The sequence below is a fragment of the Pogona vitticeps genome, chromosome 2 (genome assembly GCF_051106095.1).
Source record: "Pogona vitticeps strain Pit_001003342236 chromosome 2, PviZW2.1, whole genome shotgun sequence".
Taxonomy (NCBI): Eukaryota; Metazoa; Chordata; class Lepidosauria; order Squamata; family Agamidae; genus Pogona; species Pogona vitticeps.
Window position 1 is genome coordinate 111985201 of NC_135784.1, and position 24488 is coordinate 112009688.

Consider the following 24488-nt stretch of genomic DNA (forward strand, 5'->3'; position numbering starts at 1 on the left):
ATGGCCCCGCGCGGCGTTTTCGCGCCCTCCCCTCGCTTGCCAAGGGCGCGAAAATGCCGCGCGGGGCCATTTCGGGTCGTCCGCGGCCGTTTTGAAGCCACAAAACAGCTGTTTTGCGGCTTCAAAACGGACCCGAAATGGCCCCGCGCGGCGTTTTCGCGCCCTCCCCTCACTTGCCGAGGGCGCGAAAACACAGCGCGGGGCCATTTCGGGTCATCCGGCACCCATTTTGGAGCCGCCGAACGCGGCTCCAAAATGGCGGCCGGACTCCCCAATTGTCGCAATGCGAGGTGCGGCAATTGGGTGCTCCGTATAGCGATCCCGAAAAAGGGGATCGCTATACGGATTCGTCGTTATACGGTGCGCTCGCTAAGCGAGGCACCACTGTATTTTATGTTATAATTTTGGATAGGATGGGGTGAGGTGGAAGAACCCCCCCGTCTTTCCCTGCCCCCAGCCACCCACCCACCCCTTGTTACCTCCCGCTGGTGCCAGAGTACAGCCCTTGCACTCTCCCGCTGTGGTGCCACTGCTTGGTGATCCGCCATGCCTGCCCAGCCCACATGGAGCCCAGAAAGACAGCGCGAGCGGAGCGCCGCCCACTGAGCCAGGCAGGAGCAAGCAGCACCTGAACGCATCAATGGGAAGGTGAGTGCCCAGACTATGTGTTCAGAGACTCCAACTCCCACACTCCCCAGCCTTGAACATATGACCCTGAACGTATGAACGTATAAGGGGAGGCTGTCTCGTTCGGCTTTGCCCGGCGCCACTTTCCCCCTGCCTGTGCCTTGTTTGGGCACCCAGATTAGCAAGGTTGCCTCTGAGCCTGTGCAGGGTGAGAGCAGGGGGATCCCGCAGCTGGGACGGGGTGGGTTCGGGTACAATTGGCTGTTTAAATAATTTTTTTTTTGTATTTTGAAAAAAAAAGCCTCCATTGAATTTATTTTTTAACATGACTGTTTCTTGGTGCTTTGTGCTGTAGCTTTTTCGGCAGTTATAGGGTGTGTCGCAGTTAGAGGCTTGGGAGAGCCTCCTGCTTTGGAGTGAGCCTGTGTGTGTGTCTGCAGGGAGGTAAGCTGCTGTTTTCTCCTTTTAAAAAACTGTTCTGGGTGGGGTTTGGCTGGGGCGGATATGTTTCTGTGCCGTGTTGTTGGTGGCGTTTTTCCTTCTTAATGACTCAGCAATGGAGCTGGGTTTACTGTTTAGTTTTAGATTTCCTTTCTCTCTCTCTCTCTTAAAGCCTGAGCAACGGAGCTGGCTTTGCTGTTTAGTTTTGGATTTCTTTCTTTTTCTTAAAGCCCCAGCACCTTCTGACCGGCCTGCTGTGTTATTTTTTTGGGGGGAGGGTAATTTTTTTTCCTTCGGCCAGAACGGATTAAACGGTTTTCAATGCATTCCTATGGGAAATGGAGCTTCTACCTATGAACGTTTCAACTAACGAACATCTCCTGGGACGGATTAAGTTCGTAAGCAGAGGTTCTACTGTAGTCTCTTGCTCTTGAAGTGGGATTGAGGAAGCCACTCTATACTTCTGGTGTTTAGATGATTGTCTCTCAGAAGATGACTTTTCTGATTTCTTTGGTTTCGGGTGTTGCTTCAGTACCGAAGGAGACTGAAGGATTTCGGTGCACAGCCACCAACCTTAGCCTTAGAAGTCAACTTCACTTTAGATTTCTGACTAAAGAGGCCACAGAAGCGTCCGGAGATGCTGAATGAGGCGGGGAAGGCTGTGCAGGCTCCATAGCTAGTGTAGAGCGAAGAGAATGCTCCCACAAATAAGAATGGAGACGTTGTTGTCTCAATTTAATAGCCGATTTTATAAGTTTCTTGCAAAAACGGCAATAAGCTGGCTGGTGGGTCTCGCCAAGGCAGAAAAGAGAAGAGTTGTGGCTGTCGGTCAAAAGAATTTTACTGGGGCATGAAGTGCACCATTTAAACGGCCCAGAGGAGGCCATAAACTAAACAAAAATGGAAGGGGGGATATGGAAAAAAGGGGGGAAGGGGAAAGGGGGCGGTCAGAGAAGGAAATAACTACAAAGTCTCTCACTAAAGTTCCTTCTGAACGCAGTAACAAACGGAGCTCATCAGGGAGAAGAAACCTCAGTGGTGGCAAAAAGCCGCCTAGAGTAGTCGTATAGACCAGATGGGCGGGATACAAATCAAATCAAATCAAATCAATCAATCAAGAAATAAAAAGGAACTGAGGCACTTGCCTGAATGGGTGGACCACGTGTACTGGGAGGCGGCCCTAGAGAATAAATGTTAAGTTCTAGAAGATTCCGGAAACCTCTGCGCAAGTGCAGATAAACCCATTAGTGTGCATTCACAGAAACCACGAAGAAGAAACAGAGAACTAGAGATGCCAACCCTGGAAAAGCCTGAACCCCCATCCACCAGCCCCCTAATTTAAATAGGCAAAGGTACATACAGATGGCAACTTCACAGATGACATTAGGACATGAGTGGCTTCATATGGCAACAGACAGGCTGTCAGATGAAATTATTTGTCTTTAAAATGCCAAAAGATTCTTGGTTTTACAAATATTTTATGTGATCCACAAACTACCCTTCACATAACACGAAGAAGCAGAAATACTATCATATAGAATCTACTAGTGAAAACTCATTCTTTAATATTTTTGAAAACTACAGAAACCTTTGTTAAAAATATTAAGTATCTATATTCAATTTTTGGCAGCAGACTACTCTAAATCTGACATACAGTATATCTAGTACACTACACAACAATGAAGTGGCAACAGGGGTTTCCTTTCTCTTGGTTTATTTTTATGTTTCCTTTTTTGGGGGTGACTCTGGCATCTTCCCTGCTTTTCCTACCTAAGCTAGGCCCCCTTCTTGTTTTGAACAAGAGGCAATTTACTAGCTAGAATATTTCATGACTCAGAAGTCAAAACCCAAGGAAAACTTATTTCAAAACACAATAGAATGTTAGTTTGTGCAAAGATGAGCAAAGGCAATTCTCCTAGTTCTATTTTGCAGTACTGGAAAAGATTTGTGACCCTGTGCAACTCATGTCATGCTTCATCTTGCTAAGTTATTTTCAGACAGGGAAGACTTATCTTGCAGCTAGAGGAGGCAACTGAAGAGGATGAATGAACTCAGTGGTCTAGCTGACAGCACCACTGGGTAAGTCTTGGGAAGAAGAGCTGGTGTCATTTCTGCCAGTGAGGCATCAGAGAACAAGCAGAGCTTGGCATGTGTGACGCCGGTTTGCCTGAGAGAAAGGTGAAGACTCAGAAGGCTTAAGCAAAAGCAACGGCTAACTGGAAATAGCTGAACACCTGGGAAAGACAATCCTGAGAGCTATAGATTCTATGAGCTCAATTTGTGGGAAACAACTCATTAAACTGTCTCTCCCTTGTGCCTGCCTTTGCCTTGCCAAGATGTCTCAGAACTATTTATGACCCAGACCATCTAATAACCTGCTTCTGCCTGCTCCCTGAGATTTAAAGTGACAAATTACTTGTACTGGACATTCAGTTTGACCCATAGACTCTTACAAGTGCTCTGTTCTGAACTGAACTGGCCTTGAAGATGTAGTCCAGCACTGTCTGCCCACAAACATGATAAATCATCTTAACAGTCTACCCTTTATCAGTTAAAATAGACTTCCAACCTCTCCTTGGTTGTCTCTTCCTTGCAAGTCCTTCAAAAACAAAACAAAACAATTTCTGAAACATTTTAAGTGGTATATTGTTGTACTCTTTGTTGTAAGCTGCCTAGAGTGGTCTTAATCGATTAGATAGGCGGGATATAAGTAAAATAAATAAACAAAATAAATGTGGATTTGGGTTCAACGTGGCTATTTCAATAGGAGGCACAATTGATTACCTGCAAGGAGTTAACACACAACCTGTTATATATTTTTATCACATATATTGCACATGTTTTCTAGTTACTGTCAGCTCATAATTAATTCTCCATCCTGTACATCAGGGCAAGCAGGATGTTCATCAAATGACCTGTAACATCCTAACTTATTAAACTTGCTTCATAAATTTCTTTTTTAACATCTAGCGCCTAGAAGGGACTTAAAGCAAAGGGCACTAACATAACCCATTTTAAATAAATTGAAGCTACTCTGCAGGACCATGACCTTTATTTAGCCTACTACGCATGTAAAATACAGTGGTACCTCGGTTTACAAATTTAATGCATTTTCTGGGACATTTTGTATTGCGAAGAATTCGTAAACTGAAACACGATTTCCCATAGAAACACATTGAAAACCAATTAATCTGTTCTGGAGGTCAGAAAAAAAGTAAAAAAAAAGTCTTTTATCGGTTCAAAACTCTTTATAAAGTGCACTTTAAAGGCATATATACTGCACAGGGACATAATTAATCAAGCAATAACATTCCAAACATCCAACTTCAACTTTTAAAACATGGCAAACTGGGACACTTGCTTTGTACAGTGGTGCCTCGCACAACGGGTGCCTCACACAACGATGAAGTCACACAACAATGCCTTTTTCTGTTAAATTTGCCGCCTCACATAACGATGTGTCCTATGGGGAATTTTCACACAACGATGCCTATTTTTCGCTCAAGTAAAAGTGTCTTACAATGTTTGGAACCTGTTTTAAATGCTTGCAATGGTTAGCCCACCTCCTGAAACCTATGCAAACTTATTTTGGTGTTGTTCTGACACTTCGTTAATTTGTGGTGATTTTTTGTTTTTCCCCTCATTGAAATGCATGGAGTTCAATGAGGGGAAAAACAAAAAATAACCACAAATTAGAGGTTTTTAGCTGTGATAGATATTTAACCTGGTTTTAGTTCCCTCCCTCATACTACAGTGTATTGAATTGTACTGTATTGTGTTGTTTTTATTTGATGTACTTTGCAACGGCCTGTGTGCTACGCAATAAACTTATATGTATGTAAATGAGTGAAAAGAGACATCGGAAAGAGCTTTAAAAGGGAAACGGAGATCAAAGAGCTCTTTCCGATGCTCCTTTTCGCTCCTGTAAAAGTGTCTTAAACTGTTTGAAGCCTGTTTTAAGCAAACTTATTTTGGTGTTGTTCTGACACTTCGTTAATTTGTGGTGATTTTTTGTTTTTCCCCTCATTGAACTCCATGCATTTCATTCTATTTATCCTCTAGCACTTCAGAAAGCCTTTCAGGACTTATGTGCCAAAAACTAAATAGGTGCAATCTTCAATTCTACTAAAGATTACTTGACATTATCAGCAAAGCATGTTAGCTTCACCAAGTTATTCTTTAGCTTGGAATTCTAGGTGAAATTTTGCACAGGTAAGGTAAACGTTCAGCAGGAGACACAGAAGGAGCCCCCAGAAGAGTGTGAGGACTGTGAACACATCCGGGCATTCCTTGGGCAGTAACAGTGTTCTGCCAGCTGATGCATTCACCCGGGAAGCACCACTGGACATGCACAAAGGAGGAGGAGACTAGGCACCACATATCAGCTGCTGTGTAGAGACATGCAGAAAAACCAACAGTGTATGCTTGGAAAAAAGGAAACATGATGTAAACATAGCCTCCAGATGACTTGAACAAACAGCCATTTGTTCAGGGAGTATCTTTAAAATATCACAGTTTTCCTCAAAGCATGCCATGTGGGTAATATAGTTAAAACGAATCCAATAGTTCTTGTTGCTGGGGTTGTTTGCCTGAGAAAGAAAGGATGAATTTTGAAGTGACTGTCTGCTATCAGTGGTGCCATGCTGTGGCTTCAGGGAATATGAAACCAACTCCTGCTCCTAGGAACCAATAAAATATGAATGCATGTAACACTGTCAACGCACATGCACCAACACTGTGAGCCAGGAAAGAGTTTTCACTCGCAAAAAGCAAGCTTCACTGGACTGTTTACTAGGAAAGCTCATATGATCAAACATCCCTTTAGCAGCCATTTCTTATTTGCTTGGGGCTCCTAGGCCCCATTTTATTTCTTTTCTCCAGAACCCATCCTGAAGCTCCTAAAGGAAAGAAGGAAGTTTCACCAAAGGACAGCGCTGTACATTTTTTGCGCTCTATTGGAGCATGCCTGGATTCCCTGACCCATTAGTTTCAAAGACTGATTAAATCACGAAACAATCCAATTTTATGTTCAAGCTTTTGAACGAAACATAAATAATGCTAGGATGGTTGACTGTTAAAACACTCCGTTTTGAGTACAACTGCACCTCTTTGAAGCTTTCCCTCAACTCCTCCAACTCCCCCCTTCACCTTTTCACCATAACTGCCCATTTGCTCAGTTTCCCTCTCCCAACCCTGAAAATCAGTAAGCACCTTCTCTCCTTTTGCTGACCACTCCACTCATCCACCGGGTCCCATAGCATTCTGGGAGATGTGACAGATGAAGCACAAGAGATGCTGGATGCCAATGTTGTCTATCACTTCTCCCCTTTTTTTGTAGTCATTGCTAAGGCTGAGACCGTAAACACAACTTAATAGTGAGCAAAAAGATTCTTCTAATCCTTAATGATTATGAAACATTAGTTACACAATACATCAATAGAATGCCTACTTTTATCTTTCAGCATATGTGTTTATGCCATTTTCTGTTACAACTGATACACAAAAATACACATTTTCCTTTTATATATTCCTGAGGATATACGTTATACATTATTACATACTATTCTTTTTTAGAAAAATTTGGCTGGATAGCTCTGTGAGTTAAGTATCTGGCTGCAAAGCCAGAGTTTGGGAGTTCAATTCCCCAGCTTGTGTGGCTATTGGACAAGCTGCGCAGCCCCAAGATGCCTCCAGAAGGGAATGGTAAACCACTTCTGTGTATTCTCTACCTGGAGAACCCGCAAAGGGTCACCATAATCAGCACTGACTTGACAGCACATGTGCGCAAACACACACACACACACACAAATACACTTTCTCAAGAACAAAATGGATTAACAATATTATGCAGTTATAATGTGATGGTTACTTGCATGTATAACTGATACAATTTCAGAAGATCAGTCTATGCTCTATGAACTACAGTGGTAGTTCATAGTCAACTTGACGACGTTAATTCATTCCAGCGAAATCACTGTAGAGCGAAAACGTCGTCAAGCGAAATAAAAAAGCCCATTGAAATGCACTGAAAACCGTTCAGTGCATTCCAATGGGCTGAATACCTGCTCGTCCAGCGAAGATCCTCCATATGGTGGCCATTTTTGGGTGCCTGTTAAACGAAAAATGCCTCCTAAAAACAGCGGGGAGCCGTTTTGAGCAGCCGGCGGCCATTTTGAAAACCTGACGATCAGCTGTTTTGATCGTCGTAATGCAAAGAATCGGTTCCCGAAGCAGGGGACCGATCGTCCCAAAGTGAAAAAAACCCATTAAAACATCGTTTTGCGATTGTGATCACAAAACATCGCCGTGAAGCGGATTTGTCGTTATACGGGGTAATCGTTAAGCGGGGCACGACTGTATAACAAAGCCATTAACTGTGTAGATAATGAGAAATTATGTGTTGTTCTGAAAGAAATGGGTGTACCAGGGTAGTTGACTGTCCTAATGTGTAACCTGTATTGTGGACAAGAATCTACCATCAGGACAGAATGTGCAGAGACAAGATGGTTTCCTACCGACAAATACGTCAGACAAGGGTGCATTTTATCCTCTTATCTCTTCAGTCTGTACACAGAACATATCATATGGAAAGCAGAGCCCAATTATTCTCAGATATCCAGGGAGACCCGATGAATTTTACATTCCGCTACTTCTTTCTGGTCAAGACTCCCTTATTACATGCTCTGCAGCAACATTTTGTGCAGCAGCAATGGCACAGCGCTCCCTTATAGTCTCCTGAGTTCACAGGTTGACTGGTTTTAGCAGTCTATTGTCGAGCATAGAGAAATGTTGTGGTCCCAAGTGAAGGGAGGAAATGTTTACAAAAGAGAAGCACTATAACCCAAAGACCCTGTCCCAACCAATTTGCCCTAGATGATCCAATGGTTCAAAGGATAGCTATAAAAATGCTGTATCTTATTCTCCCTGTATTTCTCAACTAGTACACGATTATCTGTTGTACACTTTTTAAATTGCATTTTGTATATGTTAGCTATATAATATGTTTTATGAATTGGTTGTACTCTTTTAAAATTGCATTTTGTATAACTTAGCCAGACAAGATATTATGAACTGGTCATACATTTTTAAGTTGCATTTGGTATATTTTAACCACATAATCTGTTTTATGAACTGGCTGTACATTTTTAAATTGCATTTGGTATATTTTAGCCATAAATATGTTTTATGAGCTGGTCAGTCAACTGCAACAAACAAACAAACAAACAAATAAAAGATCTAGACCCAGATGAAGGAGAAGTGAGAAACATTAATAATTTAAGACATGTAGATGACATCATCTAATTGGCAGAAAGCAGACATTATATGAAATTACTGTTAGAGAAAATGAAAGAAGAAAGTGCCAAAGCAGGACTACACCTGAATGTTTAGGCATTTTGTGCAATCTCTAACCCATAGCAACCTTATGAATAAATGACCTCCAAAGTGACCTATCATTAAAATCCTGCTTAGCTCTTACAACTTAAGTCTACTGCTTCCTTTATTAAGTCAACCCATTTCATACTTGGTCTTCCTCTTTTTTCTGCTGCCTTCAACTCCTCTTAGTATTATTGTCTTTTGAGGGAGCCTTGTATTCTCATGATGTGCCCAAAGTATAACAGGCTCAGTTTTGTGATTTTAGCTTCTAGACAGAGTTCAGGCTTGATTTGCTCTAGGACCCACTAGTTTGTCTTCTTGCGGTCCATAATATCTGAAAAGATCTCCTCCAGCACCAATATTTTGAATGAAATGATTTTTTTTCTCCTGTTGACTTTCTTCACTGTCCAGCATTCACAGCTGTACATCATAATTGGAAACACAATAATGTGATCTTGAATGCCAACTCCAAATGAAATCTTCTTTGGACATATGATGAGCTTTGCTGTTGTTGTTACATGCCATCTATTCTGAATGGACTTACAGTATAGTGACCCTAATAGTGCTTTCTTTAAGTAAGATGTTTAGGAAGAAATTTTACCAGTTCCACACCCCCAGTGAGTTTCCATGATTGAGCAGGGATTTGAACCCACACCTACTGAGTCCTAGTCCATCAATCTATTCACTACACCACACTGGGTATTCACATAGTGAGTTTACATTAATGTGTATACGATGTACCAGTCTGTTCAGTCCACATCTCAATTAAGGTTAGGTTTTGTTGAATTTCCTGTTCACAAATCAAAATTCTTTCTGGCTGTGCCATGAATTTAAATTATTGTCTAACTCTCTCTTTGGATAATAAGTAATCCTGGGATTCCTCTACTTTTATCCCTGGGATTTCTCTAAGCTCCACAAATTTTCTTTTCATCCTCCTCTTCCATATCAACACAGATTCCTTGAAATACGATGAACAATTAATTCAAAATACTCCTCTTTCCAGTGTTTTGAGAATGTCTTCATATTCACAACAGAAGAGTCTCCACCCAAAGGACTGGTAAATGCCAAATTAGCTTTTCTTTCTAGTTCTTTCAATCTCATATATCTCCAGTTCTTTTCTTGTTTCTAGTGCCCTCTTTTCCTTCCCAATTTCTCTCTCTCTTCTTTTTCTTAACTCTCATGCCAATTAGTGGATGCTCCTTCTCATGTTATGTTCCAATTTAGCAAGCTCTATTCATTCCTCTATCCTCTACATTTCTATTATACCTGCTGTCTTTGCTATGCTGTCTATCAAATTCATTCCTGAATCACCAGTGCTTTTATGTGCTGCCCCAGGGTTCTCCACTACAGATTTGTTTACTTTCTTAACAATGGATTCCTGTATTCCCTTATATATTAAACTTTTTTTTAGCTCAGGAAAAACTCAGTTACTATGCAAGTCTATTATTTTCCTCACTCCCATCTGCCCAGTGAGTCCTCATTTTATTCTCATCATTTACTTCAGGGGATCACTTTGGACTCAATGCTATTACCAGTCTGTTAGCTTACAGGGGTTGCCTGGGGGCACGCGGGACAGCACAAGAATTCTGTTGGTGTACTGTCCACCTGCATGTACAATGGTCTCCCTTTTTAAGCTAACCAAGATGGTCTAGGTGGCAGCACAGGAGTTCCTTCGGCTTGTGCTGAGTTACTTCAATATCCAGGCTAAGACAACTTGCTAGGAACGGTTCAAGACTTTATGTCCTCCATGACAACCATGATCTGTTCCACATGGCATCTATTTCCAGTCATGCTGGAGGATGACTCTGTAGCAGTGGTGGCTTTTCTGCCACCACTCCATCTGCACAGAGTTGTACATCTAGCACAACTGTCTTAAGTGGTCAAAGGCTTGTTACGCTGTGGTCTAAAAAAATATGGATATCTCATCAGCTTGCTGTGAAGAAATTACTCAACACTTTCCAGATCTAACTGCTCAGATGGCCTTAGCACTGCGAAGGCTATAGTACACACCCATGTTATTAAATTCTGGCTGAAACTGAAAAAGGGGATAGGATTGGATCTAGTACTGGCTGCTTTTAAAGAGATGCTAAATTTTAACAATAGGACAATTTCATCTTGGAATCAGGAAATTTTACAAATTATCGATATGTATGGTCTTTCTCGTGATCTCTTAAATGTTTTTAATTTAGAAATGGTAGCACAATACTTGAAGTCCCATGTTTTAAAATATGATTTTTGACCTGACAGTATTTCTGCCTGTCTGTAAAAATGTGCACCCTGGTATGCTAAGTTACCTATTCAAACACCTCGCCCACAGTATTTAACTAATATATCACATTTTAAATAGAGAAACGCTTTTATAGCATTACGTTGCCAGTCTATGAGTTCTGCAGTGGTTGAAGGATGTTATCAACGAATTCCTTTGGAGGAAAGAGTTTGCCCATGTGGAACCAATGCAGCTGAAGATCTAACCCACTATTAATTAACTGCCCAATTTATAAAGATCAGAAAGTAGCTTTGTTCCAAGAGTTAGGTCTCATATTTGATAGATCTGGTGCATATTTGATAAATTTTCTATTCGGGGATAAGGTGCCATACATTATAAAGCAAAGCCTTTTCAGAAACAGTTTTAAGAAAGAAGTTTCGTAGTTATAATGATCATATTTTAACTGAGGATTGAACTCTTTCACATGATAATGTTGTTTTTAGATGGTTTTATTCCTATACTATATTTGATATTTTATCCTTTACAAACTTTTTTTCGTAATGACTACAGCTATACACAAATAAATTTGCTTTACTTAAAAAAAAAACCCTGCTCAGATCTGCTCTGACATGGACACCATAGTTGACACAGGTCCCACTGACACAACTTTGGCCTCTGCTTGTCCTGTGTTAATTGATAATTCCTAGCTTGTACAGCTTGAGGATGTGGATGTGATCTTCAGAGAGATGAAAGCTACCTTCTGCTTCCTGGTTCATGAAAGCAGAAGGTAAAGGACTGGCTGAGCAGAGGAGTGGTAGATGTTTTCTTAGAATAGTCAGTGTTCTAGCTTGCCTAAAAGACAGTTATTCAATCTTTATTGAAAAAACCCTCCCTGAATCCTGCTGTACTGGATAATTAACAGCCAATTTTAAATAGTTTATTTCTGGACAAGCTTCTGGAGCATGTGGTAGTTTCTCCACTTCAGAGATTCCTGAGTAAAGTACATTACCTATAGTCATTTCAATCTGGCCTGGCTGTGGGATGGAGACAGCTTTGGTCACCTCAGTGGATGATCTGTGTCAGGAAGTGGTTTGGGGTCCATGGCCCCGTTGGTTCTTCTAGACCTCTCAGCAGCTTTCAGCACCATCCACTACAACAACCTCCTTGGTTGTCTCTCTCTGGGGTAGGACCTGGAAATACTGTGTTGCAGTGGTTCTGGTCCTGAGGCCAGCAGGTGGGCTTAGAAAGTGGTGCTGGAGGGCTCCTGTTCGATGCTTTGGTCTACTCTATGAGGTCCCACAGGGCTTTCTTCTGTCCCCCATACTAATAAACATATACATGAAACCACAGAGAGAACTTGTCCAGTGTTTTAGGGTTCAGCGGGTGGATGGCATCCAACTCTGTTTCTGCTTTCCATCTGCTTTGGTCCTAAATCAAATCCATTACTATCTGGTGTCAGTAATGGATTGGATGAGGACAAATTATCTGACGCTTAATCCAGACAAGATACGAGGTGCTCCTAGTCAGTCAAAAGGCAGATCAGGGAATAGGATTCCATCAGTGCTGAATGGGGCTACTTTCTCCTTGAAAAAACATAGGTTTGAAGCTTGGGCATGCTCCTGAATTCAACCCTGAACCTGGATGCCCAGGTCTCAGAAATGGTCAGGGGTGTATCTGCCATTAAAACTAGGACACCTTGTCCATTTCTTGAGATGTCTAGCCATAATGACACTTGTGTTAGTTACATCTCTTTTGGATTACTGTACAAGGGATTCCTTGGAAAGTATTCAGAAACTTCAGCAGGTCCAGCAGTACAAGATTCCAGACCAGGGCTGGTTAATAGCAGAACAGAAATTCCTTGTTATAAGAGCTTCACTGCTACCAGCTGGTTTACAGACACAATTCAAAGTGATGGATTTGACTTATACAGCCCTAAAAGACATGGGTCCAGGCTACATGAGGGATTGTATCTTCCCATCAGTCTCCCCAGAATTTAAGATCTTTGAAGGAGGCCTGTCTCTCAGTCCCTCTGCCCTCACAGGTATGTCTGAGAGAGGGCTTTTTGGTGGCTGATCCTAGTCTGTGGAACTCTCTTCCATGGGAAGTCAGATCTCCTTCTCCCTCCTGGCCTTCTGCTAGGTGACGAAAAGTATTCTTTTTAGGTAGGCTTTTCATAATTAAACTACTGCTATGAAGTTATTTTAATGGGGGAGTTGTATTCTGTATGTTTAAATTGTTTCAAAGGGATTTTGCTTCACATGATTGATTAATATTTTATTTTTAAAAATATTGTGATTTACTGTATTTTTAAGTGCTCAATTACTTATGTTTTAAATTTCTTTGTAAGCTACCTTGGATCTCTTTCGGGAGAAAAACTAAATATAAATTAAACAAACCTGTCACATTTTCACTTTTAACTCAAACCCTCAGTAATTTGTTACCACCAAAAAACAAACAAAACACCTTTACTTCAGGAATTACATGTACAGTATCTTCCTCCATTTTTCCACTCCAGGTGTTTGAGAAAGACAGAAGTCTTCCTCAAACACCTACACATACCTTTGGCATTTCCGCGCCAAAAGGTCAAACTAAACTCTTCTCCAGCCAACTGGGTCTCCAAATATCCCACTGCTTAGTACCAGTTTATGGCCACTCATTCCTTTGGTTGTCACTTCTTACTTGTCTAGGGCTCCTATGCCCCAGTTTATTTTTCGTCTCCAGAACTCAGCCAAGAATTTTAAAATCAGATTTTCTGCATTTATAAGTGACAGGCTGTTGGCCATACACAAGAATTTTATGGTTAGTGCAGTACCATAATCAAAACTAACAGATATGCACTTTTATGAAACATCACTACTTCTGGCTACCATTGTTAAGAAAGGTTGACCTAACAGCTTTAGATGTCCATTCTTCTCTCTTTTATATGATAAATCCATATGAAGATAAGTTTGCAAATGGAACACAAAATAAACTCCTATGCCCTTCAAGATGTAAAGTAATATCCATTTTGTTTGGAATTCTTAAAAATCTGCACCCAAACCAGAAACATGTTGAACAGTTACTCCCCTAAAGCATGTTCAATTTTGTTGAAGCTAAACGTTAAACATTAAGACCTAGAAACAACAGTCAATATTGTACTGAAGAGAAACATGTTAAAATGCTTGACTGATAGCGAATCTGTTGTTTCTGAGACTGAGAAATTAATCCAAATAAAACAGAGGAATGCAGACAGGATATATCAGTGGTTCTGAACTCATGCTACAAGATAATTTCTAATGCTTAGCATTGCCATAAGGGCTATCTTTTTGCAGTGAAATGCACAAATACAATGCCAGCTGTGAAGTCCCAGCCAGCTAAGGGATTTAAAACAAAGAAAATTATTTGCTTTCTCTTAATTCAGCATTCTTCAGGATCTTAAGCAGAGACTTCCTATGCACATTTTCTGCACCTAAATGCTGTCTATCATATCAAAAAGGAGGACAAGAAAAGTAAAATGAAGAATTTCATGCAAAGTGACATGTGAGGAAAATTCAAATGCTTATCAATTCCTGGCTAACTCTAAATTCAAGCCCATTCAGAATATTTCTCAGAACTCTCCAGTAGAATATTTTTGGTTGACTTTGAACCAGCCAAGTAACTCAGGAATGTAGGAAAAGTGAACAGTCCTATGACTTACTAACACGTAAAACTGAACCATAGTTTCCTGTTACTGAGCTGCAACAAACCATAGGCTCACTCATTACTCCTTCTCTGGAATGGCTACTAGAAGAGGGGTTTTAGAAATTTTCTGTACATTTTAGACTAACTGCCACTTGATATTTTATCCTAATCTAGACAAACAATAGTTAATAATAAATCTTAGTTGAAAGAAGCCGGCTTCAAACTGTGATTTGGGAAGTTGGCTTATTTCAACTGACATTTAAACTTCAAACACTAAACTGTAGTTAACTTAAAAAGGAAGTCTTCGATTGCTTCCTAGGGGCTATGCTAGAAGAGGTTCACTATGGTTAGTTCTCAGAATGTTACATCTGAACACACCCATTACCTTCATCTGCCTGTGACTTCGTGAACAGCAGAGATTCATATGTATTACCCAAGTAAGATCAATTTCCCACTCACTACTGCTACAGCTCATCCACTAGGTACATACTTACCATGGGGTAACGTTATGCTTGCACCATCAATTATAGCTTGTGCCAGTTCATGATCATTGTTCTCAAATGCATGTGCTGCAGCCTTCAGGGCATCCCAGATTTCTTTGCGGCCTTCAAAAGCAGGTGCTGTATCCCAAAATTCATCTCTCTTGCTGCGCAGCTGACCATCTGTCATCGGATAATCACTTTTCCATTTTGGTTTCTCTTTTTTCAGGGGTTGATTACGACCTAATGCAACTATGGAAAAATAAACAAGACAATGCAATGAAGGAAACTTATTTTTCTTTGGCTAAGAGATGTTCAACTTTGAGAAACAATTTTTGATGATTTTGCATGAAATTCCAGTATCTATTCTATAATCTGTGGTTCATCCCAACAGCTTCTCTAGTACTGGATGGTTCCTGGTTGTTTCCATGAGCGCCCTTCCAAATAATATCACAGAAGTGACTAGTAAAAATATGCTGTTACACTATTTAACTTAATGTACATATATTAGTTAAGAGGCAGAAAACCAAAACTAAAGTTTATTGACTTGGCCATCTGCAAATTTTTGCAAGTGCAAAATTTGAACTTTCAGTTAACTGTTGGCCAGTGAAAAGGGTGCCTGTCTGCTTCCTCACTCCTCCCAGTGTTTAGAGAGTGGATTGGGAGACAGTCTTCAGACTGCCTGGTACTGTACTGCCTGGACTGTATTTTCCCTGCCTTCCCTGAACCTTTCTTGACCTAAGAAAAAAAGAAACAAAATATCTCCCTCCAGTGGTCGAAGGCGGAATAGCAGCTTCCCATTAGTTTCTATGGACGGAAAAGAGCAGATACGGATCAAATGGTTTTCAATGCATTCCTATGGGAAATGCAGATTTGACCTGCAAACTTTTTGACTTGAGAACCACCTTCCAATACGGATTAAGTTCTCAAGTCAAGACCCCACTGTACTCTATGTTTACATTCTCAGGCTGAATGGTGAATCAGGCCCTTTCCAATGTTTTCTCCAATACCATCAAAAACTCCATATTATTTTGCTTCCACCCTTGTAACCGTGGACTGTGTAATACAGTATTTTGAAGGGAAACTAATTACACTCATTTTTTTCAGAGTTAAACATGGTTTGGTTTTGGACTGCATGTATTCAACTATGACTTACTGACAAGGGAGAAACATTTCCTGAATATCTCTCACAAGATGTTTTATCTCTCAGAATGGTGCTCCTAAAAGACTAATTATATATAAATCAGGGTGTCTTTTCAGTAGACTTTCACCGAGAGCACCCCTAAGGATCATAGAATAGCTGCACAGTCACATCTGGTCCCATCTTCCATTCTGCCTTAGTAGCCTGCCTGTTTACCTCTGGCAGTACAGAGACCAAACTGTTTGGAACCAAAGTAAATATCTGTAGCTGCTGTGATGCCAGCCAGGCTCAGAGAGCTGCTGTTTATTTAGGGCTAATAATTAAGGCTTGCTTTCTCTCCAACACTCTTAGTTTTATAAAAAGAGCACATGCCTCTCAGCCCCATTTCACAGACGTGTGTAGGGAAGGTATTATATCTTTAAAAGCTTTATTATATCCTTACTATTTTTAGTCTCTTCCTCTTACCATTGTCATCACCACTTTAATAGTTATAAACCAAGTAAGGGTTGGAAGTGGAATTATATGTCTTACAACAACCCTAAAGAATAGAAAATCTTGACTAAAATCCTGTCGCATAGCTCCACATGCACAATGGTGATGGTGTCAGCAGCAGTGGCCAACTGCCACTGATTAAAGGGGTTTTACTTCTAAGAAAAAGATTTTAGGAAGCACATGACTTGTATGCAAGTTGACAAAGCTGTGTATGCACTCCAAAATCTACGAAGGGAGCCTTTAATCCATAGCGATTTGCCACTGTTGGTAATATGGTCCCAGCACTTGTTCCAGAGCTTGGAATCAACATGTTACTTCTAATGTGTTACTTCTGGATAACAACAGTGGAAGAACCTTCCTGATGCAAAACTGTAATGATAAAAATAGTGTGTAACAAGTAACATTTATTCCCTAGGGGCCAGAAGAGCTATAAGATTTCCTTGGTGTATTCTGAGGTGCTTCCTCCCACAAAAATAAATAAAATTTAAAAATTCTATTTTCCATTTTTTTAGATAAAAAAGGAAACATGAAGCAACAAATTACTGAAGTGGGGTGCAGTCCACAAAAGCTTGTGCAAATATATTTTGTTAGTCTTTGAGGTGATACAGAACTCTTTCTTGGTTTTACTACAACAGACTACCATGGTTACCCACCTAGAAATTAAAACATTATTGATATGCTAAAAGTAACCATTTCTTGGTCTAAGAAGAGGAAGAAATTATATAACAAATCATTTTTAAAACATAACTTTCCAAGATCTGGTCTTGGAAATAATGGATCAAAGATGTGATATATTTAGGCAAACCAGTTTGTATGTACAAATGTCTCAAGCTCTAAATATTAAAAGAGAAGAGGCCAGGCTAAACATACGGCGAACAAAAACAATACACCTTTCTGAATGGGTGAGCACTGAAGAGTGTGTTCCACCAGGACAAGACTCTGGCTGCACCATCTTGAAGTCACTTAACAGACTTTGAAGCAAAGTAGGAAGATCAAAGACTAATCAAGTAAAATGGGACTACTTGGATACAGGACAAATTCTCTGTGAAATTCAATGAGTACAGCACTTATGTGCATGAAATTTATGCCCTACCACATTTACAAAAGATGTAGTAAATGGCCAAGATAAAGCTATCCAACGTACTCTACTTCTGACCAAAAACTAATTACGTTAACATTTTAATTCGGTTTTAATTTTATCTACATTTCCTATATGCCCAAATTTTTAAATTGTACAACACTCCAATAGAAGGAAAGAAAAAAGAAAGCCATAATTTAGTACCTCAAAGATACACAACTAGCAGGATTCCCAGGCATAATTCCATTGCACATTTTTCACTATACATCTGATAACATTTTGCTGTGGAAACTCTCCTAAGCATTAGACATTTAAATTATGATATGGCAATTAAAATACAAAATGCCCCTTTTGTACTTTAAACATTTGTCCTGATTTGCTATGGAAAACACAGTAATGAGGACAAATATTTAAACTACAAAGGGGTATTTATTATTTTAATGGTCATCTCATAATTTAAATACAACTAAAAAGCAAGAGTGTCTGCTGCCTATAGCCTTTTCTTACCATGTTTTCTATGTATATGTGTAAGAATGAGAATGAGACATTCACTTCTTGCTTTTTTTCTAGTGAGCATAAGACTCTCCTCTAATTGTTCCTATTTTATCCTCCCAACAACCACAGAATATAGATAGGCCTCAGGTCAGCCCAGCAGTGGGGATCAGAACTTACATCTCTCAAACCATAGCACGAAACCCTATCAACTACATACACTCTACTGTGCTGCTGGTTCTACTCAGCAACACAGAAACAACAACATAAACATTGTCAGTAGCTCTTCAATGCTGAATAAGTCACCTGATTTATATTTCTCAGCTGAACACTGAAGTTACTATAACAAGCCAGCCATAGTCAGCATCTTCTTATGGATTCTAAATTCCGTGAAGAACATCTACCCACCCCCAACATAAGATTTAAAAACAAATCTGCACTTTGGTGAATTGCTAGAGTTTTCAAAACAAGCTGTTTTTCTTTCAAAGTCTCACTACCAATATTCTTTTATTGCTTAGTAGCAAGAGCCAGGGGCAAGTTTTTGGGGGAAAAAATCCAAAAAGCAAAGAGTCTCTCAATGTCGGTACAGAGAAATAGCACTCACATACATCTTCTCCTCCGCAAATAGTTGTATTTCAGTAACTGTCAGTAAGAAGTATTTTGCTAAATTAATAAGCTTAGTGTTTCCACAAATGCTGAGCAAAGAATTTCAAGTCAACACTTATCTCTTTAAGATATCACCCAAGGTTACAGCTACTAGCTATCGTGTATTTTAACTTCATCCATCCAATGAAATACATTCCAAGAAAACCACCTCAAACTCCACTTCATGGCTTAAGGAGGATATAAAAGCTAAAGCTGATAGCTTTAAAGCAAAGAAAGATCGAGGTGAAATAAGCAATTTGCAGGAGACTGTGGTCACAAACAATATCTATACATCAACTGAAACACCATGTTAATCAAATTTAAATGTTCATATTTGTCTTCTCCCCACAGAAATATCAACATATAATGTATCAGCAAATAGCAAAATGCAGTGGATGAAGTGCTACGGCTATCAAAAATGTGATTGGCATAAAAAAATCCATCACATATTGGCTAGATTCCAATCATATATTTCTCCTAGTTTAATACCAATGGTGTTCTTGCCAGCAGTAAATTCAGCAGCAACCAGGGATGGGATTTTTTAGACTACCTCTTCCTCTCCCAGTGCTATCTAGGAGACTTCTTTTTGTACAGGAAGCTAGAAGGAGCTGGGCCTAGAAAGGCCTCAAAGCTTTCCAGTTTAAGCCTTTCTCACAGATAAGCCATATTTAGGTGTCTGTAAAGTGTCTGTTCATCAGATGGAACTCCCAGAATGCAGAATTATAGGATCTGTAGTATTATAAAAACCCAAATACAGTGGTGCCTCGCTTAACGGGTGCCCCGTTTAATGATGAATCCGCATACCGATGAAGATTTTGTGATCGCAAAAGCGATCGCATAACGATGTTTTCAATGGGGGAAAATCGCTTTGCGATTTTTCCCCATAAGCCCCATTTTCGCGCAGCTGATTGGCGGGGCTTCTGGATGATCGCGGGGAAGCGCTCTCCCCCCCATCATCCCGATCAGCTGGGCGAAAATGCAGGCTTTGGGAGGATGCGGGGGGAAGGGATTCCCCTCCCCATCCTCCGGAGCTGTGCAAAAATGCCGGCTTCGGGAGGATGGAAGGGACAATCCCTTCCACGTACCTTCCCCCAGCTGACCGGCGGCGGCGGCAGAGACGGGGGTGAGGGGTGGCTCGGGGAGAGCCAGGAGGCAGGGCAAGGCCCGGGTGTTCCGGCGGCCCTCCTCCTGAGCCCTTGCTCGCCCGCCGCCCAAGGACGCCCGATGTCTCCCGGGCTGGCTAGCTGGCTGGTGAGCGAACGCCGGGTGGATGGCCCGCCCCTTCCCGCCCCCGGCGGCTGCTTCCGAGCCCTCGCTCGCCCGCCGCCCAAGGACGCCCGGTGTCTCCCGGGCTGGCTAGCTGGCTGATTGGCAGTGCTTTGCCATGATCGATTCCTTGCTTGGGGAACCGATCATGGCAAAGCAATGCTTTTTTAGCAGCTGATCTGCGGTTTCAAAATGGCCACCTGCTGTTTTCTGGATGGATTCCTTGCTTAAGAGGCACCGAAAATGGCCACCTCTATGGAGGATCTTCGCTGAACGGTGAGTTTTTGCCCCATAGGAACGCATTAAACAGGGTTTAATGCGTTCCTATAGGGTTTTTTGTTCCGTTTAGCAATGTTTCCGGATAGCGACGTTAACCCTGGAATGGATTAACGTCGCTATGCAGGGCACCACTGTAATAAGTTTCCCTTCAGAAATTTGTGCATAGTTATTGCTGCTTTGTTTGATATGGAAATATAACAATTTACGTTCTAAAGTGCTGACCATTCATAAAACTCAGTGCAGCAGATGCAGCTGTTTACAAAACACCCAGTTTGTGGCAAACTCCACTTTTTAAGTTTCAAGTTTCACTTGAATACAAGAGAGTGAAAGCTAACTGCTCTCTGGTGACATACTGATGTCAGGCAAAATTAACAGGCTTAATGAAAGTCTGGTAAAATCTGAAATATTATAGACAAAACTTACCAAGAACTGTACTGATGTTTTCTTTGGCTTTTGTGTCTTTTAAAAACAGCTTACTTCCAAATACAATCAACTAGTATAGCATTCAATTCCAAAAGGTATATTATGCTTACTTTTACAGCAAGCCCTTCCATTTAAAATGTATATTTTTTAAAAATGCGTTTCAGTAAGTTTTTGCTTCTATAATCAGTCAACCTCACTATTATTTCAATAAAAAATTAATCAATAGCAATGCACTCTACAGGACTGTTTATTCCCTCTATTTGTTAATTATGGAAATTGTTAACAGGCAATGTCAACCTTTTTGCTATTCTTCAACACTTCCTCCTCCTCCTCTGACCTCCCCCCCCTTCTCTCCAGGTATCTACCCTGTTGAGCAGCTTACCCTGCATGTTGTCAGGATACTGAGTTTTATGTTCATAGACCTCATTCTGTTTACAGCTTTTAAATGTTATCTTCCATCCCTCAGATATATGTCATTCTTCCCTAATGATGAGCCAGTCTAGGATAGTTATCTAACAGAACAGCTGGAGCAGCTTAAGAATAAAGGGACTGGTGCCTATTCCCTATGAACCAACAGAAATCTCCATTTCTTTTCAAACAGCTGAAAGTTTTAAAATATAATGTATTTGAAACAGATAAATCCCAGATCTTCCAAATTGATTATTCTGATTTGGACAATAATAAAACGTTCAGTCTTAATGCTCATTGTACCCCAACTCTACAGAGAGTTAGGATCCTTCCTGACTCAACAAAGAATTTCATCATGTTCACATCTTCACCATTCATTTGTTGAAACTATTCTTTCATTTCTCCTATGCCTCTTCATTCTCTTTCAGGCAATAAGTGCTCTGGAAAGAGATCTGTACCGTCTGCTGTCCAGCATCTAGCAGACTGACTGCATAAAATAGGCATTCTCACACCTATTATAAATTCTTTACATATGTATGACACAGAATTTGAGCATGGTGACACTTGCCATCATAACTGATATAAGTGTCGGCAGATAACACTGCTATGCTATAAAAATGTGTGCTGCTTATATACCGCCCCATAGCCCTTCAAGCACTCTATGGGAGGTTTACAAGTTAATCATGTAGGCTACACATTGCCCCCTCCCCACAGCAAGCTGGGTACTCGTTTTACCGACCTCGGAAGGATGGAAAGCTGAGTCAACCTTGAGCCGGGTACCTGGGATTGAACCCCGGGTCGTGAGCACAGTTTTGACTGCAGTACAGCGGTTTAACCACTGCGCCACAAAAATGGTTTTGATGTTCAAAACTGTCCACAGGCCAGGCTTTCTATATTTAGAAGTCGGTCACGTAACAAGTTTTGAACCAAAATTTCAAACAGCTAACCTAAAAGACTATACAGAGCAAGAAATATGCATGTCTTGCCAGAATTTATACCACAGAATACCAGTATGAGGTTCCGTGGTTTTTATTTAGAAGGTTAGATTATTATATGCCACATTTTTGCCTTTTCTTAAGTGCTTTTATAAACGTGCAGATCTTTTTTAAAAGTATGGTTGTATTTCATTCAATTTTATGGATTCAGTTCAATCCAGAAAAAAAATATTCAGAAACCTGCCTTATTTCAATGCACTAAGGATCTGTTACTTAAGATGGTGTCCTAGAAATTAGCAGAATTTGAAAGTTAGTGTGGTATAGTATAGGGGTTTCCTAACTGTGCACTGTAGCTTCGTGGGGTGCCCAGGAACTGAGTCAGAGGTGCCATAGGAAAAGGGACAGAACACAGACTAGAGAAGAGCTGTTCATAGCTCTATGTCAAACAGGAACTAGAAATGAAGGCTGTGTGGCTGCCTCTCCTTGCCCCATCTCTACAGTCCCCAGTGGAAGTGCTTGCTGGGTGGCCTCAGGGAGTTTCCTGTGTCAGGACTAGAAAGAAGGTGGTCATAAATTTAAGCACCATTTCCCATAGGAATGCACTGACATGCAATTAATCCGTTCCGGCCGAAGTGGGGAAAAATCACCAAAAGAAACAAACAAAAAAATAAAAAAACCCACAACACTGCAAGACCCATCAGAAACATGATTAATCCATTCTGGCTGAAGGGAAAAAAGAAGAAGAAGAAAAGCAAACAAACCATGCAAGACCCTTTGGAAATGCAAAAGAGCAAAGCAAAAGCAAGCAAACCCTGCAAGACCCTTTGGAAATGCAAAAAAAGCAAAGCAGAAAGCAAGCAAACCGTACAAAACCCATTGGAAATGGGGGGGGACCCAAAAAGCAAACAAATCCCCCAAGACCCATCGGAAATGGAGAGAAAACACCAAAAAAAAAAAAAAAAAAAAAAAACACATGCAAGACCCATCACAGCCCAGAAACATAATCCCACCACCCAGCCAAAAGCCATGCTGCAGAACCCAAACAGAACAGTTTTTGAAAAGCAGAAAGCAGAACCTTTCCTTACCAGGCAGTCTGACGCCTCCTCCAATCACACTCACTCTAACCATTGGGGCGAAGGAGCTACAAAGCAGCAGCCTCTTTGCCTACCAATGGTTAGCAAATTTGAATTCCCTGCCTTTTTCCCCTGCCTTTTTTCTGTCACAACTCGAAGTTGAAGCAAAATTTTGTGGCCGGAGCTGGTCATAACTCAAAATGGTTGTAAGTGAGGACAATCGTAAGTCAAGGCACCACTAGTACAGTGGTGCCTCGCATAACGTTTGCTTCGTTTAACGTTTTTTTCGCTTAACGTTTATTTTTTCAGAGTCAGATTGTGCTTCGTATAACGTTTTTCCCTATGGGCGATTTTCACATAGCGATTTTGGGACCATGCTTCGCTTAACGTTTTTGGTTTTAGGTGCCCTGCTTCACTTAACGATGTTCATTTTTTCAATTACAAAAGTGTCTTAACATGTTGAAAAACGGTTTTAAATGCTTGGAATCGTTAGTGTACCTTCTAAAATGTGTGCATACTTAATTTGGCGTTGATCTGACTTTTCGTTAATTTTTTGTGAATTTTTTTCTCCCCCATAGGAAACAATGGAGCTGTCAGATTTTGACAGCTGTCAAAAGTTGGGGGAAAAAAATTCAGCATAAATTAACGAAAAGTCAGATCAAAGCCAAATTAACTTTTGCATCCGTTTTAGAGGGTGCAGAAGCTAATCCAAGCATTTAAAACCATTTTTGACCCTTTTATGACACACTTAAATTTGCAAAAATTGACTTCGCAAAGCCATTGAAATGTATTGAGTCGGCTTCAATACATTCCAATGGAGGAAGCATTGTATCGTTTAACAATGTTTCCTATGGGTTTTTTCGCTTAAGGACGCCAATCCGTGCCTATTGGAATGGATTAACCGGTTTCCAATGCATTCCTATGGGAAATGGTGTTTCACATAAACTTTTTTTCGCATAAGGTTTTTTTTTTGGAACCAATTAAAAACGTTATGCGAGGCACCACTGTATGTTGAAAACCTTATTAAGGCTGCTATAACTTGGATGTGACTTAACAGCACATAATAACAAACACTCAAAGCTATGATATCTGAAAAGACATTTTACTAAAAACAACAGGTTACTGTGTTTCAATAGCAGTGCACTAGATACTCTGTGCTGCAAGGTCGGAAGACCAGCAGTCGTAAGATCGAATCCACGTGAGGGAGTGAGCTCCCGTCACTTGTCTCAGGCGATCCGAAGTCTGTGCAGGTAGAGCTGGCACGTCGTCTCCTCAGAGGCAAATTTGCTAGCCTCTGGCGAGGATTCTTCTGTTGATGTAGACTTAGATTTTAAGGACTCCTTGGTATTGTCGGGTTCCCTACTGCGGCCTGCACCTATCTGGGTAAGATGTAGCTTACTCAGGCAGAAAATCATTAATGTGCCTGAGAGTCAAAATGAGTAGGCCGAAAAAGGCGGGAAAGGAGAAAG

General features: G+C 40.7%; 1 protein-coding gene across 1 annotated transcript in view; it reads right to left on the reverse strand.

The window, feature by feature from the left end:
• The window catches only part of UBTD2 (ubiquitin domain containing 2), a 90569-nt gene that overhangs the window by 30408 nt on the left and 35673 nt on the right, over positions 1 to 24488 (reverse strand). The window contains exon 2 of the mRNA XM_072990243.2: positions 14803 to 15039. Within this exon, the coding sequence (XP_072846344.1) occupies positions 14803 to 15039 (237 nt within the window). The remainder of the gene's footprint in view (positions 1 to 14802; positions 15040 to 24488) is intronic.